General features: G+C 45.6%; 1 protein-coding gene across 1 annotated transcript in view; it reads left to right on the forward strand.

Moving 5' to 3' along the window:
* The window catches only part of tnr (tenascin R (restrictin, janusin)), a 25,089-nt gene extending 3,304 nt beyond the window's left edge, over positions 1-21,785 (forward strand). The window contains exons 3-18 of the mRNA XM_067252951.1: positions 1,287-1,556; positions 2,013-2,198; positions 3,445-3,534; positions 3,637-3,900; positions 4,941-5,207; positions 7,290-7,409; positions 7,759-7,902; positions 11,726-11,845; positions 12,912-13,055; positions 15,307-15,437; positions 17,296-17,428; positions 17,521-17,672; positions 18,125-18,221; positions 20,395-20,556; positions 20,804-20,967; positions 21,550-21,785. Coding sequence (XP_067109052.1) covers positions 1,287-1,556; positions 2,013-2,198; positions 3,445-3,534; positions 3,637-3,900; positions 4,941-5,207; positions 7,290-7,409; positions 7,759-7,902; positions 11,726-11,845; positions 12,912-13,055; positions 15,307-15,437; positions 17,296-17,428; positions 17,521-17,672; positions 18,125-18,221; positions 20,395-20,556; positions 20,804-20,967; positions 21,550-21,669 — 2,564 coding nt within the window. The 3' untranslated portion in view covers positions 21,670-21,785. The remainder of the gene's footprint in view (positions 1-1,286; positions 1,557-2,012; positions 2,199-3,444; positions 3,535-3,636; positions 3,901-4,940; positions 5,208-7,289; positions 7,410-7,758; positions 7,903-11,725; positions 11,846-12,911; positions 13,056-15,306; positions 15,438-17,295; positions 17,429-17,520; positions 17,673-18,124; positions 18,222-20,394; positions 20,557-20,803; positions 20,968-21,549) is intronic.
* Positions 21,786-22,289: the final 504 nt, after the last annotated feature.

Genomic DNA, 22,289 nt, shown 5'->3' on the forward strand with positions numbered 1-22,289 from the left:
CAGGCGTAATTAAATAGCCGTTAATAATTCACAGGGCCCCATTAATATTTACCGTGCCCGCCGTCCGCTAGCAGCTCGATACCTTATTGGATGAAGGAAGACAAATTTGAAGTCACTCAATTATTTAGAGGAGCAAAGATTTATCCTTTCATATACAGGGAGAGCGACAGTAAAAGAGCGAGGTCTCCAGAGAGGGAAGTCATCGTCAGCGACAGAATCAGCTTTCTGTGGTTAACAGAAATAACTGGGACCCCTACTGACAAGCTACAGATCAAGTGTCAACAAACGGCTCTATCAACATGCAATCGTGGGAATGTTAATCGTTTGCTGAACAGCGATCGATCATTCCGGAATAACGTTCACCGTTCAAAAACAGTGTTGCTTTCCAAATACAATGTTACTATAACATAGAGGACCTGTTGTTTAGATTTGAAAGGCCTACCTATCTTTCTGGGCCTAAAGGTAAAAACGGTGTGTAAAGTTGATGATCTGTCTCAGTCTTTCAGAGCTATGTGTCTCTCGGGTATAGAGAGGAAACAGGTGTTGTCAGGTAAATGTTGATCTCAAGATCAAAGGCAGCAGCCTGCTGTACAGCAGCTATTAAAGGAGCAGATGTTTGCTGTTGCCCTGGTGAGAAACAGGTTAATTAGCAGGAAACTCAAATTAAACTTTTCTCAAAGCCACATGATCATTGTGGGGTCAATGCTTCGGAATAGTCGTTCCCTGAGAAGGAAGATGCAATGAATCAGTCAGTGGATCTTTCAGTTTCGTTTTTTTTTCTGTGATTTTCTTGTCAGGCATAATGTGATGGGTTGCACCTTAATCTAATAGTTGTTGGTTCTTCACCATATCCAATTTAATTAGAGGGCCATTTTTGGTTTAGCTGTTTCAATAATGCCTTGTTGTTTTCCAGTATGTCTTCCTCAAGGTCAATGATCAACACTAAGTGGTTTTATCGCCATGGTCTTTATTTAATATATCATTTCCATCTCCTTCATTACATCTTCAGCATATGCCCAGTGTGATGTACCTGCGATCAGGTCAATGCTTTTAGTTGGCCTACACCATGTCTCTGAACTAAAGAGCTCTTACACATTTGGCCAGCTGGCAAGCCAGCTATCCCCACAGCTTTAACAGCGCTGTAAAACCCTGTGACCTCTCCGTGACCTCTCCGTGACCTCTCCATGACCTCTCCATGACCTCTCACCTGTCCATGACGCATCTCAGCCAACTCCGTTAGTCATCTGCAGGCGTCCAATCTCACCCTGGGTGTCCTCTCCCGCCAGTGATCGACGGGCCCACGCAGCTGGTGGTGCGCGACGTCTCCGACACCGTGGCGTTCGTGGAGTGGATCCCGCCCAAGGCCAAGATCGACCAAATCGTCCTGCGCTATGGACTGGTGGGCTCGGACGGGCCCAAGACCACCTTCCGCCTGCAGCCCGCCCTCAGCCAGTACTCCCTGCAGGTGCTCCGGCCCGGGGCCCGCTACGAGGTGGAGGTCAGCGGCGTCCGCAAGGGCAACGAGAGCGGATCCATCTCCGCTGAGTTCACCACCGGTGAGGCCACAGCCGGAACACGCCCGATCACATCACTTGGATAGGATTTTCATGTCAAATTTAAATCAAATCTAAATGTATTTGTTTAGCTTTTTACAAGCAATGTCTCAGCGGGGCTTCACCTACGCCCAAAGAACTGACCCTCAACCAACCTCAACTCTCAATGTCACATTGTTATCTTCACATGCTGGCTTTAGTCATTAAGCAGAAGCGGCAGGGCACAGAAGATATGGTGATGTCGATTAAGTGAAGTTTGTAGAATGGTAACCACTGACACGGCCGATTCAGCTACCATACAGTGCACCCCTTGTGATTGGCTAAGATAGTCTACGGTACCGTGCCTCGTGTGGGAAGCAGCATGTTGATGGTGATGACAGCAGCCATGTTGGACTGTGTACCACTTCTGATGATTGGTCTCAGTGGCCCCAACTTTGTCAGTTCTGTCGTTTTTCTCAGAGATCGACGCCCCCAAGAACCCGCGCCTGGTGCAGAAGACGTCCACCACCCTGGAGCTGGAGTGGGACAACAGCGAGGCGGACGTGGAGGGTTACCAGGTGGTCTACAGCACCCTGGCAGGAGACCAGTACGAAAAGGCCATGGTCCCTCGAAGCGATGGACTCTCCACCAAGATCATGCTCAAAGGTGAGCAGGATTGGAGGTGCAGAGAGAGAGAGAGGGAGGGAGGGAGGGAGGGAGGGAGGGAGGGAGGGAGGGAGGGAGGGAGGGAGGGAGGGAGGGAGGGAGGGAGGGAGGGAGGGAGGGAGGGAGGGAAGGAAGGAGGGAGGGCAATAGAGAAATGATGATAATGAGAGAGACAGAGAGAGCGAGGAACATAAGGAAACAGTAGCTTCTCGTTCCTTTACTATCTTGTATTGTTCTAATCAGTTTCTGGGACGAACAAAATAGACATCAGCTACCTGCACTCCAGACAACGTGCTCATGCTGTGTTAGACAGCAGGGTTTGTTGCCATGTGGGTTATTGGAAGTGTGTTGTCTGAAAGGTTAACGTCGCAAGCAGGAAACTGCAGGATGACAGCAATCAATGTCTGCCCCTTTCTCCATTACTCCATCCTGATAGGCCCGCTGTTGTTGCATCGATTCTTAACACTCAAAAGGTTAGAGGCAACGTTAAGAAAACGTGGTGCTTGGTAGGGCGGAATTATGGATGCAGCTTTTAATAAGGTTGTTGGAGTGGGCCCATTTGCTTGCCTGTGCCTCGCATTCTCGCATTCTCGCATTCTCCTCTTCATGTCAAGCAGATAGCCTTGTATGTGTGCCTAATGGTTTGGGGATAATGGACCAAGTACAAATCAGTCATCAGCACTGGGTATTCTCTTTTTCTCTCATCTTCTTTCCCAAGCAAAATGAAATTGAAATATAGTTACAAGTACGTGTGTATATTAAAGTACATTTTAAGTACACATCCAGTTGTGAAGAAAGAGATACATATAATTACAATGTATTACGTTATCGTTCAATACATTGAAATTAGATTTAAGTGTAATGCTTTTCAGCTCGGGTTGGTTCAGTACAAAACCATTATTTCATTTTCCTTGGATCCATACAGTGAGGGAGAATCTTTTGTGCTCATGCGTCTCTCTCTCTCTCTCTCTCTCTCTCTCTCTCTCTCTCTCTCTCTCTCTCTCTCTCTCTCTCTCTCTCTCTCTCTCTCTGTCTCTCTCTATCTCTCTCTATCTCTCTCTCTCTCTCTCTCTCTCTCTCTCTCTCTGTCTCTCTCTCTCTCTCTCCCTCTCCCTCTCTCTCTCTCTCTCTCTCTCTCTCTCTCTCTCTCTCTCTCTCTCTCTCTCTCTCTCTCTCTCTCTCTCTCTCTCTCTCTACACACACTCTCCCTCTTCTCTGTGTCTCTCTCCCTCTCTCCATCCTACAGCTTTGCTGCCGGGAACAGAGTATGGCATCGGCATCTCTGCCATCAAAGGGACCAACCAGAGCAATCCTGCCACCATGAACGCCAGAACCAGTGAGAGCCTCATGTCTCTTCTTCAGACAAAGTCACGACCGCAGGCAACAGACGAACCAACCATTGAGTTCCCTCTGTTCCCCCTCTCCCCCTCTCCTGCAGGTCTGGATGTGCCCATGGACCTGACAGTGACCGCGTCCACCGACAACACCATCACCTTGATGTGGGGGGTGGTCCCAGGTCCCATTGACCACTACAGGGTCACCTACACCTCCTCCGCTGGCCTCAGCACGGAGGTGACGGTCCCCAAGGACCAGACCAGCACCACCCTGATGGACCTGGAGCCCGGGATAGAGTACACCATCACCGTGGCCGCTCAGAGGGGCAGGCAGCAGAGCACGGCGGCCACTATAGATGCCTTCACAGGTACTGAGGAAGAGCTCGCCTGTTCTGGTAGCCAAACAAGGGGGGAAACCCAGCCAAAATTCTGTCAGCACACTTTGTTAGCGAAAGAGCTTCATTCTTTGGAGAAAAAACTGTTGGTAAGTCCGGGACAGATTACAAGTCTCAATCATTTAGACTCTTGCTGCCTCGATGAAACCAAAACGTCTTGAATCGTTTACTGATGCCAAAGAGCTCGAGACACCTGTTGTTAAATCTCCATTCTTCATCCATTTACCCGTGAATAACACTCTTCAGTATTTAACTTGGTCTGGCCTAGATTATTCCATGCACTCCTCTCCTGACTTAACCCATCTGACGGCGTGCATCAAACGCCTCGCCATCTCGCCAGTCACCATCCCTCCATCCTTCCCGCTGCCGACAAACCTGCTCCTTCCTTTTCTTGACACTCATTGCCGTATTTGTCACCAGCACTAAGGTTGGTGGCAAACATGATGTCTCATCTCATATCCGCCATCAATAACGTGGCTCTTTCTTCTCGGCGTTCCATCTTCATCATCCATCCGTCCCCCACCGCACGCTTCAAATGATCCTCATCTCAAGAGCCTCGTCTGGCTCCTTCCTCATCCTTCAGCTCGCTACTCCTTGTCTGTCTAACCTCCTTCTCCAGGGATGGAGGCTGACACTGACTCATCATTGATCACCAGTCATCTACCAGCTTTTCCTCTCATCTGCCTGTGAGACAGCGAGTGGTTTCTGTCTGTACGCCAAGATGCAGATTCCTCAGTAGACCCAAAGGAGCACTTCACCCCCCCCCCCCTAGCTTTTGCAACGGAACTGGAGAAAAAAAAAGTGACCTGACTCACAGCTAACATCTATATGAGCGGCATCTCCACATTTAATCCTGTAACTCCAGGCCTTGCGATCATTTTCCCCACCTAACTCCATCCGCTCATCTGTCGCTTGCCTGTGAGGCACAAGCAACAACACGAGTCACCAACAACAACAACGACACACTGCAGCCTTCTGACCCTGAACTTGACCCCTTGACCTTGACTCCCCAGGGTCCCGCCCTGTGACACACCTCCACTTGTCGGAGGTCACCTCCGATTCCGCGGCGGCGGCATGGAATGCCCCGGCCCCGCCCGCCGACCTCTTCATCCTATCGTACGCCTCGCAGGACGGGACTGACACCTCCAAGGTGACCCTGGATGGGTACAAGACCCGGGCATCCGTGGAGGGGCTTCTGCCCTCCACTCAGTACACTGTCAGCCTCATCACCATCCAGGGTGACATGACCTCCGAACCTGTCACAGCCTCACTCACTACAGGTACACAAACACTGGTCCCTCCTCCACACTAACCAGAGGCCTGTGTTTACAGGTTTGTTGACAGTAAGGCAGGGACACATTCACTGCTACACTGATGTGTTTCTTTAAGTGTTTCTCTTGTTGGGTCATTCCGGAACATTTGCCAGACTGAAGGTCTATGAGCGTAATGACGAGTCATGGCCTTGCAAACTCTTGCTGAATAATGTCCTCCGGTGGCTTGTTTGCATTGACCACTGGACAAACTGACATCTGATTCTGCCTGACAGTTTGCTGACACAACATGTCATCAAATGTCACCTCACCACACAAAGCACCTATAGTCACTGAAACCTAAACCCAGACGCACACAAACACACAGACACACGCCAACTTGAGGAGTTTTGTCGTGGCCCGAAAATTGAGACCACACATTTTCTCCTCTGCTCTCGAAGGGTTTACATCACCAGACACATCCACGACACATTCTCTCTTCTCCCTCCTCATTAGGGATTCAAGCTCACAGCTGCACTGCGGAAATTCTCCTCACCTTTCATTTCTTTATTAATGCTTCTGCGTGTAATCCCGTCTTAATTACCTCGGCTCCTACATGGAGGTGTCGAAAACACTCAGCTGTCGCCCCGTCAGCAGAGGGAGGGGAGACTGTGGTACGCCTGTTGTTCACAGCTGCAGGAGGAGGAGGAGGGGGGAGAGTGGAAGGGACGGACGCATATTGGGGGAAGAAGACGGCTCTCTAAACAACAGAGATATTAAGTGTGCCGGGAGAGCGGCACCTGCACGATGGGTGTTCTATCATTCCTCCTCTGTACCTGCCAACTCTTTTGTTACTGATGCGCGTTCTCTCGTGGTGTCGGGGGAATGAGGAGACAGGATTGAGTGTGTGTGTGTGGGGGGGGGGTCCTCAAGTTCAACCATCTCAGGTCTGGTGCCTGAGGGTTTTGGCATTTGATGTCTGTGTGTGGCTTATCTTTGTACTGGAATTTATGCAGAATCGCAACATATCTGGAAGGTACTGGAAGACTTGTCTTAACACTAATGTTCAAAAAATAGTTACATTTTTACATTTAGTAGACGCTCTTATCCAGAGCGAGTTAATGTCAGAAGCGCGTCAAATCTGTATGTACTGATACTTTACCATGTGCTGTAATTCTATAGACTGGCGAATTCATATTCAAACCTGCAGCAGAACATGCTTATATAGCTTCTCCAAGAACATGCTACTATAATCTATCTGTGCAGTGTTCTCTACAAGAACAAAATAAAGCAGTATGTTTGTTCTGCTCACAGTGTTCGAGCCACATGAACGCACAGCCTAAATGACCAAACAATTATAACTCAAACAGAAAATAATTAGAGATAGGCATACATGAATAATCACAACTTATTTACATGGAGATAACTCATACTATCTGAATTTCAATAAGGCTGAAGCAGCTCTCCAACTTATGAATTGTCCTTCTCATTGCTGCTGAATAATGTCCAGTATCCTAATGGAAATGGGAGGTTTGCACTTTTATGGCTTTCTTTCGCAATGATAGCAAAACAAATTATTGTTCTATTCTTTGCCTGTCTTCATTTTATTAGCTTCATGCAAACTTCCCAGTCAGTTTAATTGTTTGCTCACATTGTCTGTGTGGGTAACCTTTGCTGTCACAGTGGTGCCCGATCAGGGGACAACAAAACAAATCACGAAATAATCTCCAGGGGGTAACAAGACTCAATCACAATGCAAATGTCTTGCTCGTGGCTGACCGCCATGCAGCATCTTGTATTATGGGCACACAATATGCATGATAAAACTGTACTTGGAGGGTAACCAGAAACGAAAACATGTTTTCTTTCTGAAAGCGCATCAATTCATGACAAAACACTATCCTATTGAATACTAGAATTATTTATCCGGTAAGTATTAAATGAATATTTGTGACCAGCATGTGTATTGAATGAATAGATTGGGGACTACAGACCTTATTTTGGTAGGCTTCCTGTTCAAGAAAGTGTCAGCTGGAAAGATTTGGGCTTGATTCCTTCTTATGGTATACATGGCGTACAGGATATTTCACCAAAACCTTTTCCTGGCTGTAGGGATGGACCCTCCCAAGGAGGTGACAGTGTCCTACGTGACAGAGGATTCTGTTACCATCTCCTGGATCAAGCCTCTGGCTCCGTTTGACTACTACAAGATGTCCTACCAGTCAGTCAAAGGTGGGACACAGACATACCCTCTCAGAGATAAGACTTTTTGAGAGTGAGACCACTGGTTGTTTGGCTTTGCTATGCTAGCAAGTTACTTGGTAGCTTCAAAGTGTTTTTCTTTTTGTTTGTTTTTGTACTTTGCTTGGTAAATAGAAACTGTTCCTTGACTCTAAATACTCTAAATATTGTTAGAACCATGCATTTATGATCCTTGATTTTCTGCTGTACTTTCAACAGTATATACATTATTTCTATGTCACTTTGGATAGTGTAAAAGTGTAAAATAAATTCCAAATTGATATTGTAAAATGAACTATATCCTTGATGTTTTTTTCTCTCTCTCTGTGGTGATTCTTAGGACGGGTAGACAGCGTGGCCATCGACACAGAGGTGACCAACTATACCTTATCCAGCCTCCACCCAGCCACAGAGTACCAAATCAACTTGAATGCTGTGAGGGGAAGCCAGGAGAGCTCAATAATCACAACCAGTGTGTTCACAGGTATCTGACCCCAGCATCCCAACACAACTATCCCAATCACTGCCCTCCAACCTCCAAATCACCACACTAATCAACTAGCAACTCACATCCACCTCACACCGACCAAATAAACCCAGCAAATCTCACTAATGGTTTAAATTGAAATATTTTTTTTTTTTTCAGGAAAAAAAAAGAAGCTTTTAGGAACACTCAGAAATGCTATTATTAATAGACCTCTTTCATACAGTAACTCTCCCTTGAGATTTGCCAGGACAAAATGTTCTGCTCTAAGCACCTACAGTACAATGCATCTGGAATAAGTGGGCTATTTCAGTTTTACAGAGAGTCTTACCACCCAGCTCCACTTACTGCATGTCCCACATCATCAACCAAGTACAGAGAATTTGTCTTCAGACATACACACGCACCAACAGACACACACAAACAAACACACACAAACACACACACACAAGCAGTTTCCTTTCCCCTCTCTTTCTATCATAACCATAACCAAACCGCTCCTCTCCAGGATTTACACTGCCACACTGTAAGATTGGGTAAGGGATACAGAACCACTACAGACCTTCCTTCTACTACCCATCCTCCTCCTCCCCTTCATCCACTTACGACTCTGTCACTGCGTCCATTATTCTCTCAGCTGATCCCAGACCAGCTCTGTGCCCTGAATGCCAGAGACACAGCTGACACAGCTGGATACAACCCAGCGACATGGAGGAAGACTTCCACAGAGAGAAAGACGCATAGAGGGAGGGAGAGAAGAGAAAGAGAGAGCGAGAGTGGGGGAGAGTGAGAGAGAGGGGAGGGAGAGAGAGACAGAGAGAGAGAGAGAGAGAGAGAGAGAGAGAGAGAGAGAGAGAGAGAGAGAGAGAGAGAGAGAGAGAGAGAGAGAGAGAGAGAGAGAGACCGTGAGAGCGAGTGTGCAGGTTTAATTTTCTCACTGAGAAGCTGGACCCCTGCTTGGGGCCTTATTTTTTCTCCCTAGATGCTTCCCTGTATATCTTGACAAGTCCTTTTATAATAAAGCACTGCCCGTGGTGCTGTTAGTTTACGATCTCAAGAGGCAGGCCTACGCAAACCAAAGACCAGAATGGGGGTCGTCAAATATGTTTAGTAAAGTTTCAAGCCTTCAAGCTGAATACAAACACAACCTTGACTGGGACAGAGTGGCTGACATATTTATATATCTACATATACATAAATAAAAACTGAGAATCAGCTAATATTGTATCTTTGGATTTAGACTTACTATTGTCATATAAAATGTTGATGAAACATTCATGGACATCGGTCCACAACCGCAAATAGCCTCCCTTATGCACAGAGGGTTTTCTGTACTAATGACCTCCTGTCAGAAAAGAAGTTGCATCCTTTAACTAGTGTTGACGTTTCACTTATACATCAGCCATGATCTATTGGGTAATTACCCACAGAAAAGCGTTGTGTGTGTGTGTGTGTGAGAGAGAGAGATCGCAACAGAGGGGAAAAAGAGAGAGGGAGAGCAGTTTAGAACAAATGGCAGAGCTCATTAAAACAGGGCCGTACCCCTCAGAAGAATATATCTTCCACTGTAAAGAGGGATCCCGCTCAGTGAGAGAGATAAAACGTGTAACGGACCAGCCCAGCTTGGCTGAGGGAGATGAAAGGCTTCTAACAGCAGTTTCCGAGTCCCGTGTGTCTGATGAAAAGTTTTCTTACAATACCAGAAAGAAAGAGAAAGGACGGAAGTCGACTCCGAGAGCTTCCAGGAACTTGTAAATTGTGTTCGGAAATCCAACTGAGGTGAGAAGATTGTTGAAGGGAGAGGTTTCTGAAGAGGTTGCTGTGATACTGGGGGCTCGTTAGTGAGCGGGGGCTCCCCTGGCACAGAGGGAACAGCAGCATTACTGGCTCCAAGTAGGCTGGAGAGTGTCTGGAGCAGATAGACACAGCTCTGTTGTCAAGCACTGAGGCGCGGTGGCCAGACCTGGCCGAGGTAGCGGGACTAATGAGAGGGTCTGAACTTGGGCCTTAAGCTCCTGTCCAGCTAATGACCAGGACCTGTGCTAGGTCTGGGCCAGCACTGGCTTGGGGTGCAACCCTGGAGGTACAAGGGATCAGAATGGAACTTTTGCCAGAACTGGTCAAGAGCCAGAACTGAACCTGGGAAGATTGTTTCTGTTTGTGTGTCTGTTTTTGACCTGTCATGAGGTAAAGTCAAATCAGTCGGAACCCAACAGGGATTAAACCTAGGATTGGTTATAACTGTTTTTCTCCCGTGGTATATTTGAGGTATGCCAGTGGGCCGCAAAGTGGAAAAGGTTGGGAATGGCTGGGTTAGTACACAGTTAGGATGGTTAAGTTTAGGGTTCATGGGATAAGGTCATGGTTTGGTTTAGGAGCACAGGGTCATGACGTTAAAGGTCAACTAGGGTTAACATCCTATCCCAAACCTGCTCCAGGCCACACTAGCCCTGTTCATTACAACAAATGATTATTAGATCGTAACATCCCTTTGGCGATAAGGGAGTGGGGGTTTGTCACGCTACAGTCATCTTAATGTAATTCAAGCACACATTTTAATTAGATTATATTAAATTAATGAAAGTAATGATTTGGGTAATGATCTGACTAGTTTATCTCCAGTGAGGCTGAATGACACTACATGACCAGCACCACATGATGATAGGTTTGATTTTAGTCCTTCTCAAGCTGGTAGGTAATGATGTATTGATGTATTGATGTATGATGTGAGTCAGGTGGCTGAGCGGTGAGGGAATCGGGCTAGTAATCCGAAGGTTGCCATTTCGATTCCCGGTCATGCAAACTGATGTTGTGTCCTTGGGCAAGGCACTTCACCCTACTTGCCTCGGGGGAATGTCCCTGTACTTACTGTAAGTCGCTCTGGATAAGAGCGTCTGCTAAATGACTAAATGTAAATGTATTGATTGTATACCTGAAGTACTGTGGAAGCAGAAGCTATATTTGGTATCCCCTACAAAGCTAAGAGCCTTTCTGATTAAAATTGAGGTTGAAACGAAAAGGCAAAGGTGTAATTACATTCACACGTAATTTTAGTGCTCGCAATTGCCTGAGGAGAAAACTGATCCTTGCAGAACATTTTAATGTAGAATTTCCTTTGATGTCATTTTACAGAGGCAGGCATTGTGATCTAGTCTGAAAAGGTAATCATTGTGAATTATAATCAATCTGTAGATGTACAATAATATGTTTCAAGTGGTTCAACAGAAGGACCAGACCTTTTAACCCTTATCTTCGTGTCATTCTGACCCATCAGTCATTGTGACCCACCGTCGTATTGCGATAACTTTACCGCATACAAAAACAAAGTGAAGCATTTTCTTTTAACCGTCGGGCTGTCTCAGACCCCCCACATTGCGAAGGTTAAAAGAAAATGCTATTTATTTGTTTTTGTATTGGGTAAAATTGGGTAAACACAACGATGGTTCGTTGTGAACCTTTGGGTCATGTGACCCGAAGGCAGCACAAGGGTTAATAGATATTTTACAAATTGTGAGAAGAATTGTATTAGTCTTTGTTTGGCACAACAGAGCCCATGGGTGGTTTAGTTTAAGCCCCCCTTGACCTTTCCTAAGGTAGCATGTCAGATAGGCTAAGTCAGTCATACTCGACCTCAAGTATTATTAGGGAAGAAGCACTATTATAGATACAGTAGATATTATTTTAATGGAACTCAAAGCATGATCTACAGCCACATTACCATTTTGATAGCCACTCTATTTATCTCCCTCTGTCTCTTTCCCTCTCCATCTCTTTTTCTCAAATTCTCACTCTCGTTTTCTCTCTCTCTCTTTGTCTGACACAGCCATGGACATGCCAACGGAGTTGACGTCTCTCAGCATCCTGCCCCAAGGTGCCCTGCTCCGCTGGATCCCTCCTCTCTCCAGCGTGGATAACTACGTCCTCACCCTCACACACAACCAGCGTGAGTCCTCCCAGATCAGGGGTGGGCAATGGATTGGGCAGTGGATTCTTGCCCGAGGTCTACTGCACTCTGAACCGTAATATAAGGTGTGCATAGGACAGGGTTGGACAACCCTGGTCCTTCGAGGGCCGCTGTCCTGCATGTTTTAGATGTTTCCCTGCTCCAGCACACCTGATTCAAATGAATGGGTCGTTATCAAGCTCTGTGGAAGCCGGGTAATTACCATTCATTTGAAGCAGGTGCGCTGGAGCAGGGAAACAGCTAAAACATGCAGGACAGCGGCCCTCGAAGGACCAGGGTTGTACAACCCTGTCCTATGCACACCTTATATTACGGTTCATAGTGCAGTAGACCTCGGGCAAGAATCCACTGATGTCATGGCCTTGCCATTTTGTTTAACTAAACCTGAATGATGGCAGATATGAGTATAACGTTGTTCTCTGCATCCTCTGGAGACCATGGACTCCCATGATGTCAGTTTCTAATTTACCTCCAGCATGGGTGGCGTCCAGCCAGGTCCGCACAGTGACTGAGAGGGATGGACACTTGGGACTCAGCTCAACCGCTGCCAGTCGATGCAACTTTTGTCAATATCACTGCAAATTATGGCCCTCCGACAAACTCTTGCCAATTCACTATTGACTCCTCTGTGTGTTCATTAAATGTCTCATCTAATTTACTCCCTGCCTCCCATGAACTTACCCGATTATTTTCTTAGCATGTTGCTTTTCCACCATTAGCTCTTCAAGGAGGAAACAAATTATATTTCAAACCCATTTATCTTGATCTATTTAGTAATTAATTGAATGCAAATTGATTCATGAAACATGCTATTAGAAATGATCCGACGGAAATGTACCTCGTACTTGCCTTAATTGTTTCAGCATTGTTTACGTCCTGCATCTAAATGAATACAAACTCTGTGACTTTCAAAATCACACACACAAAGAAAACAATTGGTCCTGCACAGCGCCGTATCGTTTCCTCCCCATCGCTCATTCCAAGCTGATGAAAACCCCCCGACCTCTAACATTCCCTCTTTTTGCTTTTTCTTCTGCTCCTTCAGTGACGGCCGACACCTTCCTGGTGGAGGGCACCAAGCAGGAGCACCAGCTGAGCCAGCTCACCCCCAGCACCACCTACTCTGTGGCCCTGTACGCCACTAAGGGGCCCCTGACCAGCGGCACTGTCATAGCTAACTTTGCAACACGTACGTAGATCTACTTTCTACCCAACCATCCAGAATGTAGAGGCAGGAAGAGGCAATGACCGAAAGTAAGGACACTGTAGAATACGGTAAATTAACCAGGGAGCATTGACCACCACGTACTGCATCCATTCTCATTATGGATTGCCCTTTTCCAAATGGCAAGTTGGGTGTTTCATTTGCTGGATTCGGACCCCACTTGTAAGTGCAGTGCAATGACATATCTGTGATGGAGCTGCACTGCGGCCTGTTTCCTCCATTAAGACCATGCTGTAGCTGTATCCTACTGGAACTACCTAAGCAAAGACAAGGGACATGCTCTAGTTTGTGCATCTCCATATTATTTACAGTGAACTTGTTCAGCACAGAAAACTTCTTTTGTCAGCAGGGGCCTCCCTTGTCCCCAGGGAAGGGAGCAGGGAGCACAGTTACCCACAGTGCACTGCAGCAGCTGTGAGAAGGCTTGGATGTGTACGTGCCCTGCTGGAGGGAGGGTCTGTCTTTGTTCAGCTCCCTCAGACACAACAGACAGTTCTCTTTCTGGTGGTCGAATTCGAGAAGATTCTCATACTTCAAACAAGTGATGGCTGAGTGGGACATGAATGGAATATATGCCTCAGATTATATGGTGGAAATTTGACAGTAGACTTGTTAAAGGTATGTTAGGTGGCCCTGGATCATTGTGAAGTGTTGCTTTTTTCAATTTTTTATTGAGACCTTCAAAGAAGAAATCTACTTGTGCTCTTTCGAGAACTTTATTTGCAGACTGTTTTTCAGACAAACTTATTTGTCTGAGTCCCAGTCCCAGGCGATTGGGCTTGACCCAAACCAGCGCCAACACGTTCACCACGTACTGTAATCGCTGATCTGGGTGACTGAGTTCTCATTTCTTTACAGGACCCCTTTTTGTTCTTGACGTTCATCTAATTTAATTGTCGCCGTGGTTATGCTCTGTTAATGCGCCGCTTTCCCCGGCTGTTCTGCTCTAATAGGAAGTGTCAGGCTGACATTAGTGCTCTGAGGGATGAAGGAACCTGATGAACGGTTTCGGAGATGCCACACATCCCAGTGCTGATGAGCATCCGTGGTGATCAGTCCGTGATGCCAATCTTTAGATACTTCCTGTCCCTGTGTGCCCTTGCCCTGCAGGTTAGCATCCTAATCATCGTCTTGGTCAAAGAATCCACGCTGGATAAAACGAGACAGATTATGAATTAAGTTCTCAACACAGGTGTGTGGTACCGCGGCGACAGGGTTCAAGTGTCTGTATAAGTGTCTAATTGCATCGTCTAGTTGCCTGTGAAGGGCTGCACCTGTACTGTTCTGATAAGGATGCGATGAAACTCAGTCTTCACCAGACCCCGCAGAGATGCTCAGAGATGTGGATGAACTCCACGTGACTCCACGTCTCCACAAGGACACAGGATGAACAGAGAATAGAAAGAGATTGTGCTTTGTGACAACTGTGGATGTCTGGAAATAGGCATGCTGTACAGACAAGCTCTCTCTCTCTCTCTCTCTCTCTCTCTCTCTCTCTCTCTCTCTCTCTCTCTCTCTCTCTCTCCCTCACACACACACTCCATACATCACAAACACCCCCACCACACACACACACACACACACATCCAGACTGCATGTGTATGTAGAATCAGTGTCCATCACGATGAAGGGATGAAAGGGGAAGTGGACGCATGATGCTTCCTGTCTGACGTGCCGGGATGCTGGGGTGACTGTCAGGCTGTCAGATAAAACCTGCAGGAGAACACGAGCAGACAGCCAGGTCAATGTGGACGCTCCCTCGCTGTCACTCCACCCAGGCCCAGCTATCAGGGGGTGGGGATGGCATGTGTACAGAGAAGCAGCTCTTCCTGCGCCTTCCAGGAGGGGGGGAGTGGAGGTGCTGGACATGCGCTGCTAATTAGCAAGCTGCCTCGGATCTCTGAGGAGAAGCGGCATGGGAGCGGCAGAGATGAATGACAGCCTTAGGACAGCGCGGGTTAGCATACTGAGCAGAAGGATCTGAGAGGGATTTGCGGTCCATTCACACAATTGAGGGGACATCTATTAGTGATCGACCCCAGTGACATAATGTGATGTAACTTGAGGTAACCAATGACTGAGTTACAATTTTCTAACTGTAATCTGCGTAACGCCCCATGCTGATTGCACTGTGTGTGGGACCCCTCGGAGGAATGATGTAACAGAGAGAAACTGACCATCCCATAATTAGCTGACACCTCCTCTGTCCCCATAGCGATGGACGCACCACAGAACCTGACGGCCAGCGAGGTGAACCACCGCAGCGCCCTCATCTCTTGGCAACCGCCCATCTCTGACATCGACAACTACATGCTGACTTACAAGTCAGCTGACGGCAGCAGGAAGGTAGTGTTGGACCTCATTGCTGTTGTTTGCTGTTTGTGGAGTTTGTGCAGTTGATAGATTTGATAGCCTTGCAGATCCATAGTCTCAGATCTCTCATCAATCAAAAAATACAGGTTCTACTCTGGATCCATACGTACCTAGATACATATTCCCAAACTGTATAATTATTTGTTTAGGTAATAACGGCTAAATTATTTTCACGTTGCCATTCTGTTGGTTGTAAAACATTTCCTCCAACAGAATGACCTCTTAAACCAAACCAGTCACATTATGAATATCCCACAGTGTAACCAAGCCCAGCCAATAGAACAGTTCAGATGTTTTAATTTGCCTGCCTGAACATTTTTTAAATGTAATTAAATTCTTTGATGTAGCTGGGTAATATTAATAAAGTGGATTAACAAGGCTTTTCAGATGCGATATGCCTATTAATGACTCACCAGAATCTATTTCCCCAGACATTCCACATTAGATATATCTCCAAGCAAGTTCCTAGCCACATAAACCCAAGTCCTGCCCTTAGACTTGTGCTGAGTACTGTAGTCTGTAACTACCTGGGCTAATGCATGTTTGATATATCACAAGGACACACACTAAGGACACACCCAGATACACACACACCCACACACACACCCACACTGTGGAGTAGCATTGTTATTGACCTGGTTTATTTAATGCTGGGGTTTCTCCAGTGGGTGTCAGTCATGGACAGAGGATGTGTCCACTCACCACTGGGGAGGTCATTGTCTTGCATGGATTATCTTTATTAAGCAACTCCAGTGAAAATTATATTAGGTAAACTTATGGAAGGGTTTCCATTTTTGGAACTTGCTTATAATGTTAGTACTGGTGTCTAATTAATGCACCATGATTGCTTGATTGTGTTGTGACAATCCTATTGATTGAACGAATATAATTCAAATCATTTTACTGTAATAACAATAACAGTAACAATAATGCTGTAAAGTTATTGGTGTGTGCATGTGATTTCATAGTTTGCATCTATACTAAGAGACTAAAAGGCTTGCTATCTACATGTTTTACATAATAGTGTACATGTCTGCAGACCCATGTATTCTATAAGAAATGCTTGTCACAGATACAACAATACTCTGACCAACAGGAAGAGCAGCCTTGAGGTTTCAGCCACAACAGGACTTTCATTTCATATATGCTGCTTTAATGCATAATTCACGTAACATATCGCATCAAAATGCCTAACTTTTTCCAAAACATCTGAATATTTCATTGCGTCCTTCATATTTGATATTTCCCTGAGCCACCTCTGATTCTCCAGTTCACTCTGCTGCCATGCCAGCAACCTCAGGAAAATATCTCTTCATTTCATCTGCTAAAAAGAGCAAATTCATGGAGAAAACCAGATACAAAAGTAACTCGCTGGCCTGAGCCAGAGATCCACTTGATAAAAGTGGATTTGTCAAACACCAGGGAGGGAAATTGACCAAATAGAAAAATCTATATTTGTCATCTTAACGGCAATGGTCTCTGATGAAGCTTCTCCCCCATTCTCTTTAGGGTTGTTGTTCAAAACATATGTTATCTTTCCTTCCTCCTTCTATCATTCTGAGGTTGTACTGTAGCTATTTCTTTTATCCCCCAGTAAAACTCAGAACTGAGTTGTTCAAGATCCAGCGCAGAATACTAAGTTTAAACATGGTTCTGCCAGGTTGCGCTTGTCATTTGCGCTAATATTGTGATTGATGATATAAGTTGCAGTGTGCCTTGTTTGGATTGGCTCAGAAGAATATCATGCGATTAATCATACTAGGAACATGTTGCTTGTATTCGGAAAGCGGCAATTACACTTTTTTATTATTGGTGTGTGCGTTCTCTCCAGGAGTTGATCCTGGACGCTGAGGACACATGGATCCGCCTCGAGGGTCTGGCCGAGACCACAGAGTACACGGTCAGACTGCAGGCAGCAAGGGGCCTGGACACCAGCTCCATCGTGTCCACAGCCTTCACCACAGGTGGGCCGCCCCAGCCTCTCCCTCTCCCTCAGAGCCACAATCCCCCTTCCTTTCTCTCACCTCCCCCGTCGCCTCTCTTCTGCCCTCTCCAGGGAACCGCCTGTTCTCCACGCCTCAGAACTGCGCCCAGCATCTCCTGAACGGGGAGAGCCTGAGTGGCGTGTACACCATCTACATCAACAGAGACCCTAACCAGGGGGTCCAGGTCTACTGCGACATGACCACAGATGAGGGCGGATGGATAGTGAGTTCCCCCGAACACAAGCGCTCATTAGACAGTTCTCTAGTGCCGGTGTGTTTTCCAACCAAGTTCAGTGCTTGCTTGTGTTCTTTCAGAATGATAATTCCTGCTTCATTTTACATTTACATTTAGTCATTTAGCAGACGCTCTTATCCAGAGCGACTTACAGTAAGTACAGGGACATTTTCCCAGAGGCAAGTAGGGTGAAGTGTCTTGCCCAAGGACACAACGTCATTTCGCACGGCCGGGAATCAAACTGGCAACCTTCAGATTACTAGCCCGATTCCCTAACCGCTCAGCCACCTGACTCCCCAGCTTCCCGTCAGCAAACACTGAGGAGTGTCCTGTACGACCAGACAGTTCAGATACTGCTTATCCCATGACAGTACGGGCCAGGCACTTATCTAAAAGGGTGCCACTTGGTCTTAAACTCTGTGTATGTATCTTTTTTTCAGGTTTTCCAGCGTCGTCAGAACGGACTGACAGATTTCTCCAGGAAGTGGAGCGACTACAGGGTCGGTTTTGGGAACCTGGAGGACGAGTTTTGGCTTGGTACTGTTACTTTTGTTTTTATACTATCTTTAACCAGGTTATTGGAATCAATGTTTTGGGTGTTGCAGGCAAATGCATGGTACAAGACTGTTCCGTATGGCAGGTCAAAACCAAACACGTTTTGAGGAACTATTCCTGGATGATGAAATGCAGAGTTTCAGGTTTAGTAGTGTCACTGCCATTTTTTTTTTTGATAACTTCCTCTTCACCCCCAGTTACTATTTGTTAAGACTTGGCCCTCATAAGGCATTGTAATTTATTAATGGATGCATTCAGCTTCTCACTTCTTGCTGAAATGGCATGGTAATTCTTTTCAGCCGCTCCATGACTTTGATGCAAAAACAATAGACGCTTTCACCTTCCTTTCACACAGTGTGGAATTCCAAAGATCTCATTATAAAACGTGTAATTATATTCATTAGAATATTTGACAATGAACAATGTCTCTTCATGAGACTATTTTGGTGTCATTGTTCTTGCATTGAAAGAAACTGATTGCATAAATATCTCATTGCCTGAATATTTATTTTTGCTGCTTTCCAACAAATTGTTTTGTTCTTTTTAATTAGAAAAATATATAAAAAAATGCCAGTAGAACGCATTATCTGAATGTTTGCTTAAGGTATATATATACTCCATTATTCATCCATAATGGCATTAAAACACACTTTCCAATTGTGTTGATAGTGTTGCTCTGTCGTATCACCAAACCATCTAAATAAATTAGCTTCAGGGCTTTCCTCTCCTCTCTCTGATGCATGTGTGTGTTTGCGTGCACGTGTGTGTGTGTGTGTGCTGACAGACTCCTCACCCATTTGCCTTGTCCTACAAGGTGTCACCTCTGGCCAGTTGACCTCATCACCCTCCGTTGTCTTGTCCTATTGGTGATGTCGACGTGTCTTTACTGAAACTGGTTCGTTCCCCTGACTGCCACTCAGATGGAGGTAACATGACAGACAGCATACGTCCACCACAAGAGTCACGCAGCGCAGGACCCTACACTGTGACACTTGAGACCTTTCTCCGTCTTCTTCAATTTGCACAAGCACAGATGGGACTGTGTGGAGAAGGCCACATTGGGCTTTGTTCAGTTGCCCAACGCTCAACCTTGTGACCATGTGCTCCAGTGTCCAGACACAGCTGCTCTGAGATCTAGGGGGTACTTACATCCAGGACATTGGACAGTTGGTTGATCACGCTGCTATGGACATTTAGGCTATAAACAGGAACACTTAACATTAATCTGCTCTATAGAGATGGGATGGATATTCAGCTGATGATGTTATCGGTTGTGGCAACAAAATGGGCATTTTTTATAATGGCTATCCGTTAGTCTCCCTCACTAAATGGACCCTGGCCAAATAAATTGTCAATTTGATGATCTAATATAGAGAAATGGATGTAGCCCACAATCCTTATCGCTTTGCTTTTTATATCCATACCCATTTCAGAAGATGTATAGAAAAGGGCTTCTGCCATTGAAAGGGTAAAAGATGGTTATGCAGGAGATATAACAAGCCAATAATAACCCTCAGATGCATTTTTAATCCACCACAATTTCTAATCAAGAAAATGCTAAAACACTGTGCTATCAGATTAATGGCAGATGATCCTACATTATGCACTTCAAATTCGAGTTCACTCAATGTTTAACAAGATCTTATTAAACCAATTGCTTTTCCCTTGTCACCCTGTGGGCCTAAGCTTTGCGGTGCTGATTGTATCTGTGGCTGACATATTGGAACTGAGTTTTCCTTAGCTCAACCCAAAGCTTATCTATGAGAGCTTGAAGTTTATGTAGCCCTTCCTCCAAATAAAAAAATAAACAAGGCTGTTATCGTGATGCATCTACAACATAATATGGTTTCTAGCCAGGAGGTTAAACAGGAAGGGAAGGTCTTTGCTAGGTGGAGAGAGCGTCTGTTATCTTGGCAAGGCACGATCAAATCTCTGTTTGCTTATCATCCCAGCCTCCGCTGGCTGGACTGAGACACAAACCTCTCAGAAGATAGGGGCACCTGTACAGCTACCTCTAACCTTTCTTTTCACGTGCACATCCCTGCCTTAACGTCTCACTTTGCAGTTTGGGTGGCTAATGCTAGGTGTCCAAACCATAGCATTATCTGCCCCAGGAAGTACTGAGAGTAGGTCTGTGTCATCTGTTGCTATGCAGGTTTGGATAACATCCAGAAGATTGCCACCCAGGGTCGCTACGAGCTGCGTATTGACATGAGGGACGGTCAGGAGTCGGTCTACGCCAACTATGACAAGTTTGCCATCGGAGACGCCAGGAACCTGTACAAGCTCCGAATAGGGGAATACAACGGCACCGCAGGTGAGCCAAGATGTATTGAGGGATGAGTCTGTTAGTCAAAAGGTCAATCGCTCGCCCAAACCAATGACTCGTATATCATTTTTATTTTCCATCGCTATCCTTTTCATTCTCTCTTGAGAAATATTTTTGGCCCCTTCTCCGTCTTGACTCCCTATTCATATCAGCCAGTCTGTCGGTGTCTTCCGCTCAATGTGCCACACTCTCCTGCCTTGATCTGTTCATAATTCACTTTCATTGTCTGGCTCAGGGGATTCTTTGAGCTACCACCAGGGTCGGCCCTTCTCCACCAAGGACAGGGACAACGACATTGCGGTCACCAACTGTGCCCTGTCGTATAAAGGAGCCTGGTGGTACAAGAACTGCCACCGAGCCAACCTCAATGGCAAATACGGGGAGTCCAGACACAGCCAGGTGAGGATCAGACAGTGAGGGGAACAGCTGTCTCATTTCATAAGCCTGAGAAAGCAGCCTACAATAACTCCAAAACTGTGCGATTTAAAGTCGTTATGTAAAGTAGACAGATATTTGTGTAGTTAGGTTGCTAAATCACATGAGGTTCTAAAGCTAGACAACTTGTTTACTACAAATGCAAAGTAATAATAACACCAAGTCTGAGTTTAATTGTGTGATCGAATGTAAAGCAGACAACACGGTGACTGGCTTTGAAGAAGCTGTAACAACAAAAGTGTTGCAACATCACACAGACACAGAAATACTGGATCTGAATCTCATCCTTTTGATGAACATGAAACTAGACACACACAAAAAGAGGAAGAATTCTACAAAGAGGGTTTCTACAAAGAGGGTAACATGTTTTGGAAACTGAAACCAGGAGAGATGTTTCATTCTTGCGAAATAAACAACCAATAAAGACATACAAAGGTGGTGGATAATCAGATGGTGGTTTTGGTTAGGAATGAATCAGGAAACAGTCCTATCACGAGCCCGATATATGTATCATCTGTGCCTGACATCTCCTATTCATCCCTGCAGGGTATTAACTGGTACCACTGGAAGGGTCATGAGTTTTCCATCCCCTTCGTGGAGATGAAAATGAGACCGTTCAACTACCGCAGCATTAGCGGCAAGCGAAGGAGATCCGTTCCTGCATAAGAAAACCCCCAGACCCCCTAACCCTCCCATTCCCTCTTCTCCCTCTCCCTTCCCTGGGATACACCCTATCTCTAGATAGATACAGCTATGCTCTACTTTTACACTAAGGCGTGAGGTGTGAGCTATGTCATTTGTTGAAAAGATTTTGTATGACAGTGCTTCTTTTTGCTAATGTTAAGGAGGCAGACATGGAGGTGTTTGTTTTTAGCGGTTTGCCTTGAAGTTCTGGGACTTAAAGAACAGCGCTCAGAGTTTAGCTTTTGTGAACTCTCCTGTACATGGCTAGCGTTTTGTGCCCCTGAAGAAAAAAAAATCATTTGATCATTCTATTTGCCCTGACAACATGCAAGATATCTATTTTTATAACTGATATTGTAACAAAATTCATCTACTTCAAAATATAGTTTGAAACCTTGTTACATAGATTTTTTTATTCAGTTGAAAACCCTAATTACGTTTAACTAATAAATACCCCTTCAAATATTCAGCACTAAGTGAGCACTCAAATTCGACCATTCATCCTGCTTCAGCAATCACCAAGTGACACACCAGCGTATAACAGTGGACTGATCACCATTTATTTATTTATTCATCTCAGATTATGTCCGTTTAGATTTTGA

This window comes from Osmerus mordax, chromosome 16 (assembly GCF_038355195.1).
Source record: "Osmerus mordax isolate fOsmMor3 chromosome 16, fOsmMor3.pri, whole genome shotgun sequence".
In the NCBI taxonomy this organism is placed as follows: Eukaryota; Metazoa; Chordata; class Actinopteri; order Osmeriformes; family Osmeridae; genus Osmerus; species Osmerus mordax.